Source organism: Rhinatrema bivittatum, chromosome 5, assembly GCF_901001135.1.
Source record: "Rhinatrema bivittatum chromosome 5, aRhiBiv1.1, whole genome shotgun sequence".
Classification (NCBI taxonomy): Eukaryota; Metazoa; Chordata; class Amphibia; order Gymnophiona; family Rhinatrematidae; genus Rhinatrema; species Rhinatrema bivittatum.
Window position 1 is genome coordinate 261,471,682 of NC_042619.1, and position 13,585 is coordinate 261,485,266.

Consider the following 13,585-nt stretch of genomic DNA (forward strand, 5'->3'; position numbering starts at 1 on the left):
TCAAGCTTCTCAACGCCACCTCAAGACTCCTCCATCCCTCATCCCTCCTCCCTCCCCCAATAACTGTGGCAATAAAAACCTTCCTCTAAAGCCAGAACGCTACCTGATTGTGTTATGAAGCTTTAAAAAACAATTACAGGGCATTTAAAAAAATAAAAATACATCATTAAGAATAATCCCATCAAATGATATCTTGCTGAGCACATCAGCTTCTCACTCACATTAATAATAATAATAATGATAAAAAAAAATGCATCACCATATTCCTGCAAAACTTAAGTTTCCATTCTCTTTAAATGATCTTGGGGGGGGAGGATGGGTTTACATTTTTTTTTTTATTTCCTTTTTCTTTGAGGCCTGAAAATCCAAAGCAATTCCAGACTCTGAGAATTCAAGGAGGAATAAAGTCACGGAGAATAAAAAAATAATTATTATTAAAGTGGCCCTCTCCCCACTCTTTTCCAAAGGGTCCTGGAAGGGCCATTCAGCTTCAGCATCCTTAACGTAACCCTGAGCAGGTACGAGGTGTCCTTAGTCGAAAGGGAGTCTCTGTAGATCTCTAGAAAGTTCTGTGCCGGGATGTCTGGGAACCATCTCTTCCCTGCGGTGTCAGGATGACGTCTGTACTGCTGCTGGAGTCCTGCCTTGGGAAGCACAGTTGACTGTGGCACTGTGAGAGTTGATGCCAGATGTCGAATTGGAGTTTGCATTGCTTGTGCTGATTGTGTAGTCTGCGTGCTGATTTTTTTTTTTTTGTTTGTTTTTTTGGGGAGTGGGGGGGGGGGAATGGGTGGCATAAGGGGATGAGGGAGAGATAAAAAGATAAGAACACATAGATCAGACACTGTGTGTGTGTGTGCACTTCTCTTCAAACTTTAAAGTAGCAACTCTGCCCCATGATCTGCGAGCGGGCAAGATCATGGGACACACGATCAAGTCTTCCCTCTGCCTCGCACTCACTGTGTAACCCCCTGGGGGTGTCCAAGTAATAACTCCTCAGACTCTTTCTGTGTAACTTTGGGGTAAGTCACGTCCCCTCCCTGCGGGGCCGAGCGCACTGTTTAACCTGCAGTTGGACTTAGGTTATGTAGGCGCAACCTAATCCCCTTATATAATAAGCGCCTCCACAACCCGCATCTGATGCACTGGGAAACCAATAGCGCTCATCACATGCAAATGCATGTGACTGAGGCTATTAGTTATTCACTCCCAATACGCACATTTTTGCGTGCAGAAATTGCCTGCCCGAAGCAGGTATTAATTTCTGAGCACCCCAAAAACATGTACAGAAAAGCAGTAAATACTACTTTTCTGTACTTCCTCCGACTTAATATCTTGGCGATATTAAGTTGGAGGAACAAAAAGGAGTTAGGTAAAAAAAAAAAAAAAAAAAATGTTTTAAATGGTCTGACCACCTCCAAGGTCTGGCCTGATGGGTCAAGTACTCTAGGTGGGTGGGGGGGGGGGGGGGGGCAGTACCTGTATGGAGGTCCTTAGGGAACACCCTTTGAAAACTTGAAATCTTCTCCCTCAGGCAGCCGGGAACCCCTACTGGATGGAGATCCTCCTCCGGCAGGGCTGTTCCCGATTGGTCCTTTCACCATTTACGTACTATTAATTTATTCACTCCTTCACTTATTGCAGATTTATCCGTTCACTGTCACATGTCAGTGAAAAGGACCAATCGGGAACAGCCCTGGTGGGGGAGGATCTCCATCCAGTAGGGGTTCCCGGCTGCCGGAGGAAGATTTCAAGTTTTCAAAGGGCGTTCCCTAAGGACCTCCATTCAGGTACTGCACCCCCCCCCCACCCAGATCTGACCCAGACCACTTGACCCATCGGGCCAGACACGGTTGCCCAGCCATGTATCCTAGGCACCTGATGTCAAGGACGCGCTAGGGACGCGCAATTTTCCCTAGCGCGTCCCTTTTAGCACGGCAGCTGATTTAAACATGACATCAGGTCCCCGGGAGAGGTGGCTGGGCGGGGGTTAAGAAAGCGGGCGCTAAACGTTGAACGCCTGCTTCCTACGTCCGATACAGCATCGGCCCCTTTGGCTTAGGGACCCAGATGAAGGCCGGGCATTTGGCAGGCCTAGCTGACATTTTCATTTTTCTAAAACTGTATTCCATTGTGGGCAGGTTTGTTGGGGCAATTGAGGGTACAGAGGTTTAAAGGGTCACAAAAAGGTTTTGGACAGCCAGTCAGTTTAAAAAAAGAAATGAAGAAAAAAAAAAACCTTTGGAAACAAATTTTCCAGGGGGGTGGGGGAGGGATCCAGACTGCAGGGTTTCTCGATGCTGCCTGGTTCATTTTCCCTAGAGCTGCCTGCAGTGGGTGAGCTTTAGCTTAGGATAAATCTAACAGCAGGTGCTATGACGAGGGGGAAATGGAGACAGGGGCCGGAGGATAGAGACACTGCACCCAGCAAGACCTTCAATCTGAGGAAGTAGATTTCAGACAGCTTCCTTTCATTTATTTTCTAAATAGAGATACCAAAACTTCCTTTAGTCTCTTTTTTTAATTTTGCTTCACAACCTTTAGCAAACACAATATCATTGCCTAATTATTAAAAAGAAAAAAAAAAATCCAAGATGGCCATTGGCTGACTAGCTATTTACAACCTGAGCTCTGCAGGTTCCTGTCTCTTCTCTTCTTTTCACACCTTGTCCAAATCTTGATACTGATCACCGACTCGCTGCAAAAAACCCTCCTCCATTGGAATGCTTGTCTCATCCACGTCAACAACCTCCTCTCAAAGCTTAATTTGCTACTCAACACCGACAAAACAGAATACATCCTAATCACACAAGATGGCAGCGTACCACTAAATAACGTTCAACAGTCAATGTCCCCTACTTTCTCACCCAAGGTAAGAAACCTCGGGGTAATCATAGACAGCCAAATGATCTTCATAGGCTTCATCAACAACACAGTAAAGGAGTGTTATTTTAAACTCCAAGTTCTAAAACGCCTAAGACCCCTCCTCCATTTACATGATTTTAGGTCAGTCTTACAAGCCATCATATTTTCCAAAATTGACTATTGTAATTCACTCCTTCACGGCCTGCCTGATATTTCACTCAAACCTCTCCAGCTACTACAGAACGCTACGGCCAGGATCCTCACAAAATCCAACAAGAGGGACCATATAACTCCAATTTTAAAGAATCTACATTGGCTACCAATTAAATTTAGAATCCTTCATAAACTATTAACAATCACTCACAAAGCCATACACAACATTACTCCTCTGGATCTTACAATACCTTTGCAACTCCACACCTCGGTCCGTCCAATTAGACTGGCCCAGAGAGGCACTCTTCAAGCACCCTCCATCAAGACCTCCCTCAGTAAGAGAGCTATATCCGCCTCGGGCCCCAAGCAATGGAACCTGCTCCCTCCTGAACTGAGGCTGGAACGATGTCCAATCACCTTTAAGAAGAGACTTAAGACTTTGTTATTCGAACAAGCCTTCCCATAACTACTCACTTCAGCCTTGGTTCTTATCCGCATCATGAGTACTCTATCCAACTTGAGGCCTTCATAGTCCTCCCCTATTTAATGTCCCTGCTTTTCGCCCAAGTTATACAGACCCAATTCTCTATACTTGCTTCACCCATTTTATGTTTATCCAGGTTACTTCTACCCTGTTCATTGTTTTAATCCAGGTTACTTCTACCCTGTTCATTGTAAAACAAGACTTTGTCTCCGTTATTTTTTGCTGGTTGTAATGTAAACCGAAGTGATAATTAATCTTGTTAATTGAACCTCGGTATATAAAAAGTTATAAATAAAATAAATAAATAAACCTTTGCAACTCTTCGAGCCCCATGGTGTACCCTGCTGAGCCTTCTACCACCTCAGGAGCCCATAGCACCTTTTTTGGTCCCTGGCTCAAGGTCTGGCATCCTCAGTTGTATCTGCTGCAAGGGAAGCAAGAGTGATACTCAACCCTGAGGATCCTTTGCTACCCCCTGGCTCAGGTACTCTTTGGTGTCCCAAGATACCATGAGGCAGTGGCAGGGAGGTGCACTTGAGGAGAAGTCACATTCAGTTTATCTTCCCCTACTTTGCAATGTCAAGGCTTTTGCCGCTGGAGCAGTTAGGGTTGGCTTAGATCTGTTGGTAGGGCAGAATTTTGTTTTGTGGGATTTGTGAGGTGGTTTTGTGCTCTGCAGGCCCTAGAAGTGGCTTTGAGTGCCACCCCCTCTAATCAACCTGTACCCTGGCTAAGTAGAACGTGTTCCAGAGAAGTAGTGTGTGGTCAGCCTGGAGGTTATCTGGAATGCAATCACCCTGCTAGAAAGTTATATACTGTGACTTCCAAGATCTGACAACGTTTTCTGTGGATTTGCAATCCAGAGTCCAGGACTGGGGCTGCAACTCTGAAAGAAGATGTTGGGGGAACCTGCTGCCCTCAATCAATGGGTGGAATCCTTGAAGATCTCCAATACACTCATGGGGGTCTTGGAAAATCATGTAAGGTGTAGAGGTGGGTAGTTGTTTTTAGTGACAGACAGCGGAAACAAAATTGTCTATTTCGGCCTGTTTTGGTAAGGCTGTGAAACAACAAAAAAAAAAAAGACAAAATGTCATCAAAATTGGTATTTTGTGTTCGTGCGCATTAATGGGACTTAGTGTGTGCTTACTGAAAAAAGGTCAAGTAGGGGAGCAGTTTGTTGGCGTTTTAGAGGCAGGATGTGATAACTCTGGGCAGAATTTTCTCATGGGGAAGAAAAGGAAAAGGTGAGTTCATCTCGCTCCAGCTTTCCCTTGGTTGGGCTTCTTTCCAAGAATCTATTGTGCCCTTTTTTGCCTCAGAGTTTTCTGTCTCCTCTCCGAGGCCGGTGCTTCTTGCTACTGTGGTTGAGAGAGAAGCCTCTCCCCGATCTGAAGCCGAGGTATCCCTCGGCCCGGCGCAGTGACTGATTCCCCCCTCGGCGTGGGTAAACCTGCTGCTGGATGCTGCTAGGGGGCGCACTGGTAGGTTTGGACATGGACGTGTTGGACCCTCCTCAAATGGTTTGGGGCGTGAGGAGCGGATTCTGGCGTCGGTGCTTCCGGGTTTCTTGGAGACTCCGGGTCTGTGGGGTTTTTTCAGACTTGCCCCATTGCCCTCAACCCCATGAAGAGAGAAGAAGGAACAAGGAGTAGGAGGTAAGAGCTCCTTAGAGTCTATTTGGTCAGCTTTAAGTGTTCTCAATACGAATATTTCTAAACGACTCGACAGCATCGAGGTTCTTACGAAAGACAATAATGTTAAAATTGCAAGCGTGGAGCACTCAGTTATTTCCTTCTCTGAGAAAGTTTTGGATTGTGAAAGGAAAGTAACTGCAAATGAAGTTCAAAATGAAAATCTGCAGAAAGACAATTTAAGACTCCAACGTAAGTTGGAAGTTATGGAAAATAAGATTAAGATCTTCTCATGTCAGAATTTTGAACTTTCCATTTACTCCTTTGATCAGTCCTAGAGAGCTGTTTAAAAAATCTCTCTTGGAGGTTTTAAAGTTCACCCCCGAGACGTTACCACCTTTGAATAAGACAGTCTATCTTCCTCAAAAGAAGCAGGTAACGATGCCTACAGCACACGAAGACTCTGTGCAACCTCAACTGAATATGGACACTTTAGAACTGTCTGCTTTTTTGGAGACCTCGCAGAATGACGTTACCTCGCGGGATACTTTGTTGATATCTTTTGTCTTTGAGTCAGATAAAAATTCCTTCATGCGATTTTTCTTTAAGTATAAAGAAACTCTGTTTATGGGACAGAAAAAAATTATGGTGTTTTCCTGTTTCAATGGAAACTCAAATTAGTTGTAACCAGTTCTTGCAGATGAGGCAAGAAGTGCTGGATATTTCTGGTGAATTTTTTTTTTCGTTTTCCATGTAAATGTCTTGTCAAATATAATGATGAATGTTATTTTTTTTTTGACCCTTCACAGTTAAGATCATTTCTTGATGCTAAGATTGCTGTTAGTACTACTGCTGTACCCATTTAGAAATATGTATAAGATTGCTTTTTAGATAATGCCTCTTGACTTCATCTTTTCTTACATATGCTTATAAGAGTTATTTGTGCTTCTCTTTTTTCTTCTCCCCCTTAAAGATTGTGGGCTTGAAATAAATACAACCCCTTTGTTAGTTTTTCTTTAAATATGATTTTCACATAAATATTATTTGGTGTTTGTACCTATTTTCTGAAAATATAATTGTAATCTATTAATTGTAATGCTATTATTACATCACTTGTTTGTTTACACTTATTTGTTTACACTTGTTACCAGGCACTGGCCATCTCTCCTACAACCTCCACCTTGCAACAGCCAATGGGAATGCAGAACCATACGTGTAGCTAACGAACCACTCCCCTAATTGACACTTAACATATCGGTAACATTTTCAGTTACTGCGCACTAACTCCGAAATTAGGGAAACCCGAAATAAACATCCTCTCCTGAACCATTTTAAAAACAAAATCAAACAGATAATGATCCGAAACAAAAACGAACCAAAAAAAAAACAAACAAACAACAAAGCACACCTCTAGTAAGGTGATGCAATTTAACATCCCTCAATTTTTCAAGATCCTGGCTTCTACACCAGCAGATATACTGCTTGGAAGTACTTTAAAAGCCACAAGAATGGCTCCTATGATTAAGATTTACTATCTGCAGGGGAAGAGATAAGGGGATGAAGGTGGAGGACTTGCTGAGGAGGGTCTATCTATAGACAGTCTGTAGCTTATTCAGATTGTCAAGGGATGTATGGATGACATCACCCTAGCAGCTATGCTCTCGGTATCCTACACCTCTGACTCACAGAGATTTGACTCAGAGCCTTTTTTTCTGGTCATAGAACTGAATAAAAAAAAATTTTTTTTTAAAGTTTCCTTTCTCTGTGCCAGAAGGTTTTGTCCATTGGTGCAGAATGGTCTTTTCAATATGCATGCCAAGGTTTAATTAAATTATATGAGGGGTTTTGCATGCTGTGTAATTTGTTATTCTGCCTGTGACACTTTTCCCGCAGAGAGATCATTTCCTCTGTGCTGGTCTGCAGGTGAAGTTTGCACTGTATTCAAACAGAGGCTTTGGATGTTGCCTTGAACAGCATACATATCCCACTACCCCTAAGGAAATGTATGACTGAAACATCCTGCAGTGTCATTGGCCAGAAAACAGTTACCAATCAGAAGGGCATTGGTCAGTATTTTGTCCAGCGATTGGCCCTTCAAACACAGAACTGGTCCTGAAGGTGCTGGAACTCTCCAATCTTGACTGGGGGTACAGAGAGCAGATCTCTGAGCTGAGACCCTGTTCAGCTCATGTGGACAGCCTGTTCCCTGACCACCACCTAATAAAAAGTGTTCAAGTAACTTTTGCTGTTTAATCCTTGTTGTTTTACCTGTTCCTATTTGCAAATTAAACCTTTGTTCATTCACTGTTCCTACTTTTTGTTAATAAACTTATTAGTTTGTTGGCTCTGCCTGTCGAACTGATTAACGAGCCCAGTATTGTGTGAATTTGATCTGTGGGTGTTTTTCTAGAAACTGTGAGGTCCATATTCAAAAGTATTTAGCTGGATAACTCAGAAGTTATCCGGCTAAATGAAGATTTGGCCACTTATCTGGCTAACTCATTAGCCGGCTAGAATTTAGCTGAATAAGTTAGGGGTGTAACTGGGAGGAGTTGAGTTATCGGGCTAACTCTGATATTCAGAGTTAAGATAGCTGGCTAATGCTATATTAACAGTGTGGCTGACTACTGAATATTCCTCCAAAGTTAACTGGATACATTTATCCAGCAAACTTTGCTATCCTTGGGTTGCAAGCAGTTCCAATGACTCTTGAAATCACCAAGGAAAAGCTTGCAGGTGGGGAACTTGCTCAGAGGCAAAGAGGAACCCAGCTGGCGGGTGGGGAATTGCCAGTGTAGGAGCACATGCACAGTCGAGCCTCGGCAGTGCTTGATAGGACCGTCTGAATGGCCACAAGGTTACCCTGAGTGGGTTTTAGGGGTAGCGCAGAGGCATTTCGTGACACCGTTGCATTCTTTTCTGTACCTGAACACTTCAGAGTTTTTCTTTGAAATGAAGGCTCTTCTACCACAACGATTGTTAACATTTAGTTGCAGGACTTTTGGGTTAATCTCTCCATCATCAATGGGTTTGCCCTACACTAGAGCGCTAGGCTTATTCCATTCCATTCCTCCCACCACGCTCAATTGTCTATTGCATTTACCCTTCTTTTTGCAGGCTGATATTTGCTTTTTCTTTTCCTTTCCATTGCAAGGAAAGTCTCATAGTCCTATCAAGCTTATTACCTTTGTTTCCCATTTCAGTTGTTTTTGGAATTTAAGAGGGTGATTTTCAAGGCCATTTTCACAGATAAAACAATGCTTTATCTGCAGAAGTGAGCCGGCATCTGGAATGTAAATCTGAAGTTGTCCACCACCATTACTGACAGTAATTGTCATAGCTTTTGCACAAGCATGTTTTAAATATATGTTTCTAATATTTATGTTATTGTATTAATTATGTATGTTTTTATACTTAGGGCCTTGGTACAAGTGATTAACACATTTTCATAAATACAAATTAAAGCACCCACTTTTGCATTTTCAAAATTATGCAGGTAAAAATCTCTCAGAAGAACCACCTGCTCCAAACTGTGCGAGTGGGTTTTTTTTCCTGGGATCAGAAAAGGGGTATAAACATCTGTGGGTAAAAAGGACCTGCAGAGTTTGTACCAATGGGGCAGGTATAAAATGGCCTCCTAGGGACGGTAACTTTTAAACCGGCGTGTGGGCGCTCTTTGGCACATGTGCCTCGGCGCACGCCCAGATACGCAAGCTTTTTATAACCTGCATGTGTGTGCGCGCGCATGTAACATGACTGCATGCTTATTTGCGCCCAACTTTAAGTGGGCGTGCGTCTATACACATAAATCCCACTTCTACTGTGTAAGTCGGGGAATTTTAAGAGAGGCCCGTGCCCCACACCATTGCCAGTTTCACCAGTTCCTCCACCGGATCGCCCAGTTCATAGCTTAGGTCCTCCAGACCTCCCTAGTTTAATAGCCTTCACGCCACCCAGTTACGCCAGACCCTTAAATCACCGCAGTTATGGCCAGTTTTTTATTTTTTAAATTTATATCTCCTCCACAGGATAAGTGAACGTACGTGCCGCTGGACCTGGGTGTGTGCCCAGGCGTGCAAGTATTTACGTGCACATCTCTTGGCCACACCCATGCCCCACCCAGACCATGCCCCCCCCCCCCCCTTTTTGAAAAATGTTGAGATGTGCGTGCAGCGAGAAATACGTGCATTATCTGGGCGGCTTTTAAAATTCGATCGGCACGCAGCAGCCCGACTGGTGCGCGCAACCCCCAAATGATGCATGCTCCAGGCTTTTAAAATTCACCCTAAATTGTGTAAACTTCTAAAAATATATTGTGAAGAAAGGAAGGAGATGGTGACTTGCTGAGGGGTCTCTGTGACCGAGCTGGGTTCTTCTCCCTCCCACCCTACCTTCCTGCATGGTCAAATGTAAGTTCTTACATGTCGCCTGAACAGACGCTGAAGCAGGCTGCGCTTGGGAGGTTCCGGAAGCTGCTTCCAATCCAGATCCGGTGACCGGATCCCGTTCGGTCCGAAGACGTTCAGATCCTTAAAGCACTCTGTCTCGATCATCTGAGGAAGGAGGAGTGAGATGCATTATAATTAGGCAGAACCTCGCATTGGATAGCTGCATGGGTGCCTTGCAGCAGAGCTCCGTGCATTTTGCCGGGTGTTGGAGTCTCCTACACCCCCTGGGCCTCCTCCATCCCCAGTCTTTGTGAGAAGCAAACAGAGACATCCAATCTCCTCACCTCGTTTTGCCAAGGGATGGGAACACAGCCCGTAGCAAATTTGACATAGAAATCGTTGTCCGTTTGGTCCAAGTTGACGCCCTTCACAGTGGAGAACTGCTCTATATCCAGTACATCCTTACAGTATACGGCCCTAGGCTGCAGAAGTCAGAGAATGCCATCAGATTAAGGACTAGGATTTATTTATTTATTTATTTTTAATTTTTATAGACCGAAGTTCTTGTAGGAACTACAAATCAATCCGGTTCACATACAACTTTTAAATGCCCAAAAAGAGTAGTGGGCTTTACATAGAACAGTTGAACAATAAAACAGGTAACAATAGAACAACAACAATAATGATGGAACAAAGGATGACAGGAAAACAGTTTACAAGCCTAAGCACCCTTACATACAAGGGCCTTTACTCCTAAAGTTACAGCATTTCCCTTTGTACCCAGATGTCTTGGTGCTATTCTCTCCCCCAGCTGTGCCTGAGGTCATCAACAAGGTGTATGTCATAAGAGATGGCGTGAGCCAGTCCTGCTTTTACCCAATTGCATACAGGGAGTCTGGCAATGTCTCTAAGCAAAGCAGAAACTACAAGTCCCAGCATGCAATGGGGCATCCAATGGTAATCCTAGCTGAGTGTCAAGAAGGCAGTCAATGCTACCTGAAGGAGCCTTGAAAGGGGTCAGAGGTCAATTGGTGGCAAAGATAATCCCAGCACCATGCACCACTGATGGAGGAAGAACCTCAATATGGCCAACTTTGAAGCCCGCTGCAGTCATCACAGAAATTAAACAGGTGCCATCATTAGAAATGTTCACTTTTAAGCTGCAAGATTCACTGTCCTGACCAAATGCATCAAATGGCCTCTCATACCACTGTCTGCCGGAGCAGAAACTTTACATTAAGCCGGAGAAATGGCAGCGTCACTTCAAGCCTTTGTTGCTATTTTCCATTTGGGTCTTTCTCAACAAAAACCTTTTTCCAGCAGATGGCAACAAAGAAGTCTAAATGCCACATCAATCTTAGAGAAAACCAGAATCTTCCCAGGCCGAGATACTCGTCTTGGATCAACATGAAAATTATCCAGAGATGACGTACAGGAGCCTTGGAGACTACACCTAGGCCCCCCCTTCTTTGGCACATTCAAAGAAAGGGCCTGTGTGATCTCACTCACTCACATCGTCTTTTGACCCAACACAAGGGACCGCAGCCTGTGAAGAGTCCAGGGAAACCAATGAATGCAGAGTGTCCCTTAGAGCTATTAAAGGTGAACCCTCGATGAGTCGCAGAGCGACTGGGCCACCAACTGGTGCTTACATCGGGGACAAAAGATGGCTTCAGCATGCCTGCCTCCAGCCGCTTGAAGTTGATGCGCCTGAAGAAGGGGTGCTGTTTCACCTCTGCGGCCGCTGCCTCCTTACAGCCCAGCCTCTCCTTGGGGTCTTTGGTCAAAAGCTACGGAAAACACGAGAGAAAGGAAGGAAGCAAAGTTAGCGGGAGACATCCAGCACCACTTGCACATCGCCCTACCCAGGTTCAAGAAGCACAAGACTGTCCCACTATCAAACTCCAAAGAGCTCTTCTGTCTGGTTCCCTGGACACTTGTGCACTTGGTTTTTTAGTCAGACTTAGACCAGGTCTCTGTCTGTGACTTTGTTCTATGTGTCTGTCCCGCGGTCTTTCCATCTGCCTCCCGGGGCTCACTTTGCCCGTCCGTCTGCCTAAGACCAGTACCTCGGCCTGGGCATCCCACAAGCTTACCATCCTGCAGATGGATTTCGCCTCCTCGGAAAACTTCTCGGAGTAATGCTCCTGCTCCTCCTGCACGCGCTTCTCCACCTCCTCGCGTTTCACCCGCTCCTTGCGGGCACGGAAGGGAGACTGGCCTTCCATCATCTCGTAGACGAGGCAGCCCAGCCCCCACCAGTCGGGGCTGAAGGTATAGTGCTCATTGTTAATGACCTCTGGGGCTATCAAAAAAAACCAAAACAAAACACCCTCCAGATTAACAGCACTAGTGACGTCAATCCCGCAACTGGACAGCGAGACGGTGCGTTACGCTAAAATAATGTTACAACACACTGCGGCGCCATTTCAGAACAGAGAGACAAAGCCAGATCCTGTGTTTCCAGCAAGATGAGGGTTTCACTTGCCCCGTTTGATTGAATGAAGGGATTTACTCAGTAGGGGCTGCGTTTAACTGTGCCCCACAGTCACCAACCCTCTCCATAAGACAGAAACCATGCACATGCTTATAAATATATTAAAAAAACCATATGCATTAAAATAATAAGTAAGGATGTGGGTATGCAAAGCCTTTAATGTGTTTTCAACAAATGTGCAACATCTGAGAGAGTGAAACACTAAGCATCGGAGAAACTCACTAGAGTCATTCTTCTGAACAGGAGGAAAGGGGGAAAAAGGCATTGGAAGGAATGAAGGGGGCAGATTTCAAACTGGACGGCTTGGGGCAAAATTCGCTGGCACTTTTTCCCGGTGGACTTTGCCCCCAAATTCTGAGGCAAAAGCTTGCGCGGGCCGTCCCTCTGACCTTACTGGGGGCACAGAGCCCATGCGGACCTTCGTGCACGCAGGGTTTTCCTGGGGAGCTGAAAACACGCAGCCTTTCAACCACACCGAGGGCAGACGAGTTTCCAACTGCCCATTTATGTGGGGAAAACCTTGCTTTACCTGCAGAAAAGACCTTGAGAATTGCCCTTGAATGACTGATATCAATTTACTGATGTTTCTCAAATCATAAGAACATAAGAACATGCCATACTGGGTCAGACCAAGGGTCCATCAAGCCCAGCATCCTGTTTCCAACAGTGGCCAATCCAGGCCAAAAGAACCTGACAAGTACCCAAAAACTAAGAAGATCCCATGCTACCGATGCAATTAATAGCAGTGGCTATTCCCTAAGTATAATTGATTAATAGCCATTAATGGACTTCTCCTCCAAGAACTTATCCAATCCTTTTTTAAACACAGCTATACTAACTGCACTAACCACATCCTCTGGCAACAAATTCCAGAGTTTAATTGTGCGTTAAGTAAAAAAGAACTTTCTCTGATTAGTTTTAAATGTGCCCCATGCTAACTTCATGGAGTGCCCCCTAGTCTTTCTATTATCCGAAAGAGTAAATAACCGATTCACATCTACCCGTTCTAGACCTCTCATGATTTTAAACACCTCTATCATATCCCCCTCAGTCGTCTCTTCTCCAAGCTGAAAAGTCCTAACCTCTTTAGTCTTTCCTCATATAACTTTATATAACTTCCTCATATAACTTTATGTTTTAGAAAAATTCAAAATCACAGAAATTATTGATTGAATGGTATAACACATCCACAAAATATAATAGAGAAATAATTCACTACAATACAAAAAAAAGCACTAACAAAAAAAAAAAGTGTCTGCTTCCTAACTGGAGCCCCCGCCGGCAGTGAATGAATGCACGCCTGTGTACGCCCATGTGATTTCGGCGCTCAAGGCGTGACGTCACGACGCTTGACGTCACGGCATGTGACTGCCTTGAGCGCCGAAATCGCACGGGCGTACACAGGCGTGCATTCATTCACTGCCGGCAGGGGCTGCAGGAGGCCGCTTTCGCCGCTGGCTCCCTCCGCCTGGATGAATGCACGCCCGCCGGCTCCCGCCGCCGCCTGGATGAATGCACGCCCACCCGCCCGCCGCCTGGATCAAACGGGCGCCCACCCGCCCGC

General features: G+C 44.9%; 1 protein-coding gene across 3 annotated transcripts in view; it reads right to left on the reverse strand.

Annotated features, from left to right (window-relative positions):
- Positions 1–270: 270 nt before the first annotated feature.
- Positions 271–13,585, reverse strand: part of LOC115092705 (G protein-coupled receptor kinase 5-like) — a 174,374-nt gene continuing 161,059 nt past the window's right edge. For all 3 annotated transcript variants that reach the window (XM_029603914.1, XM_029603917.1, XM_029603915.1), the window contains 5 exons: positions 11,621–11,829; positions 11,177–11,314; positions 9,869–10,006; positions 9,558–9,689; positions 271–738 (listed from right to left, as the gene is read on the reverse strand). In XM_029603914.1, coding sequence (XP_029459774.1) covers positions 610–738; positions 9,558–9,689; positions 9,869–10,006; positions 11,177–11,314; positions 11,621–11,829 — 746 coding nt within the window. In that variant the 3' untranslated portion in view covers positions 271–609. The remainder of the gene's footprint in view (positions 739–9,557; positions 9,690–9,868; positions 10,007–11,176; positions 11,315–11,620; positions 11,830–13,585) is intronic.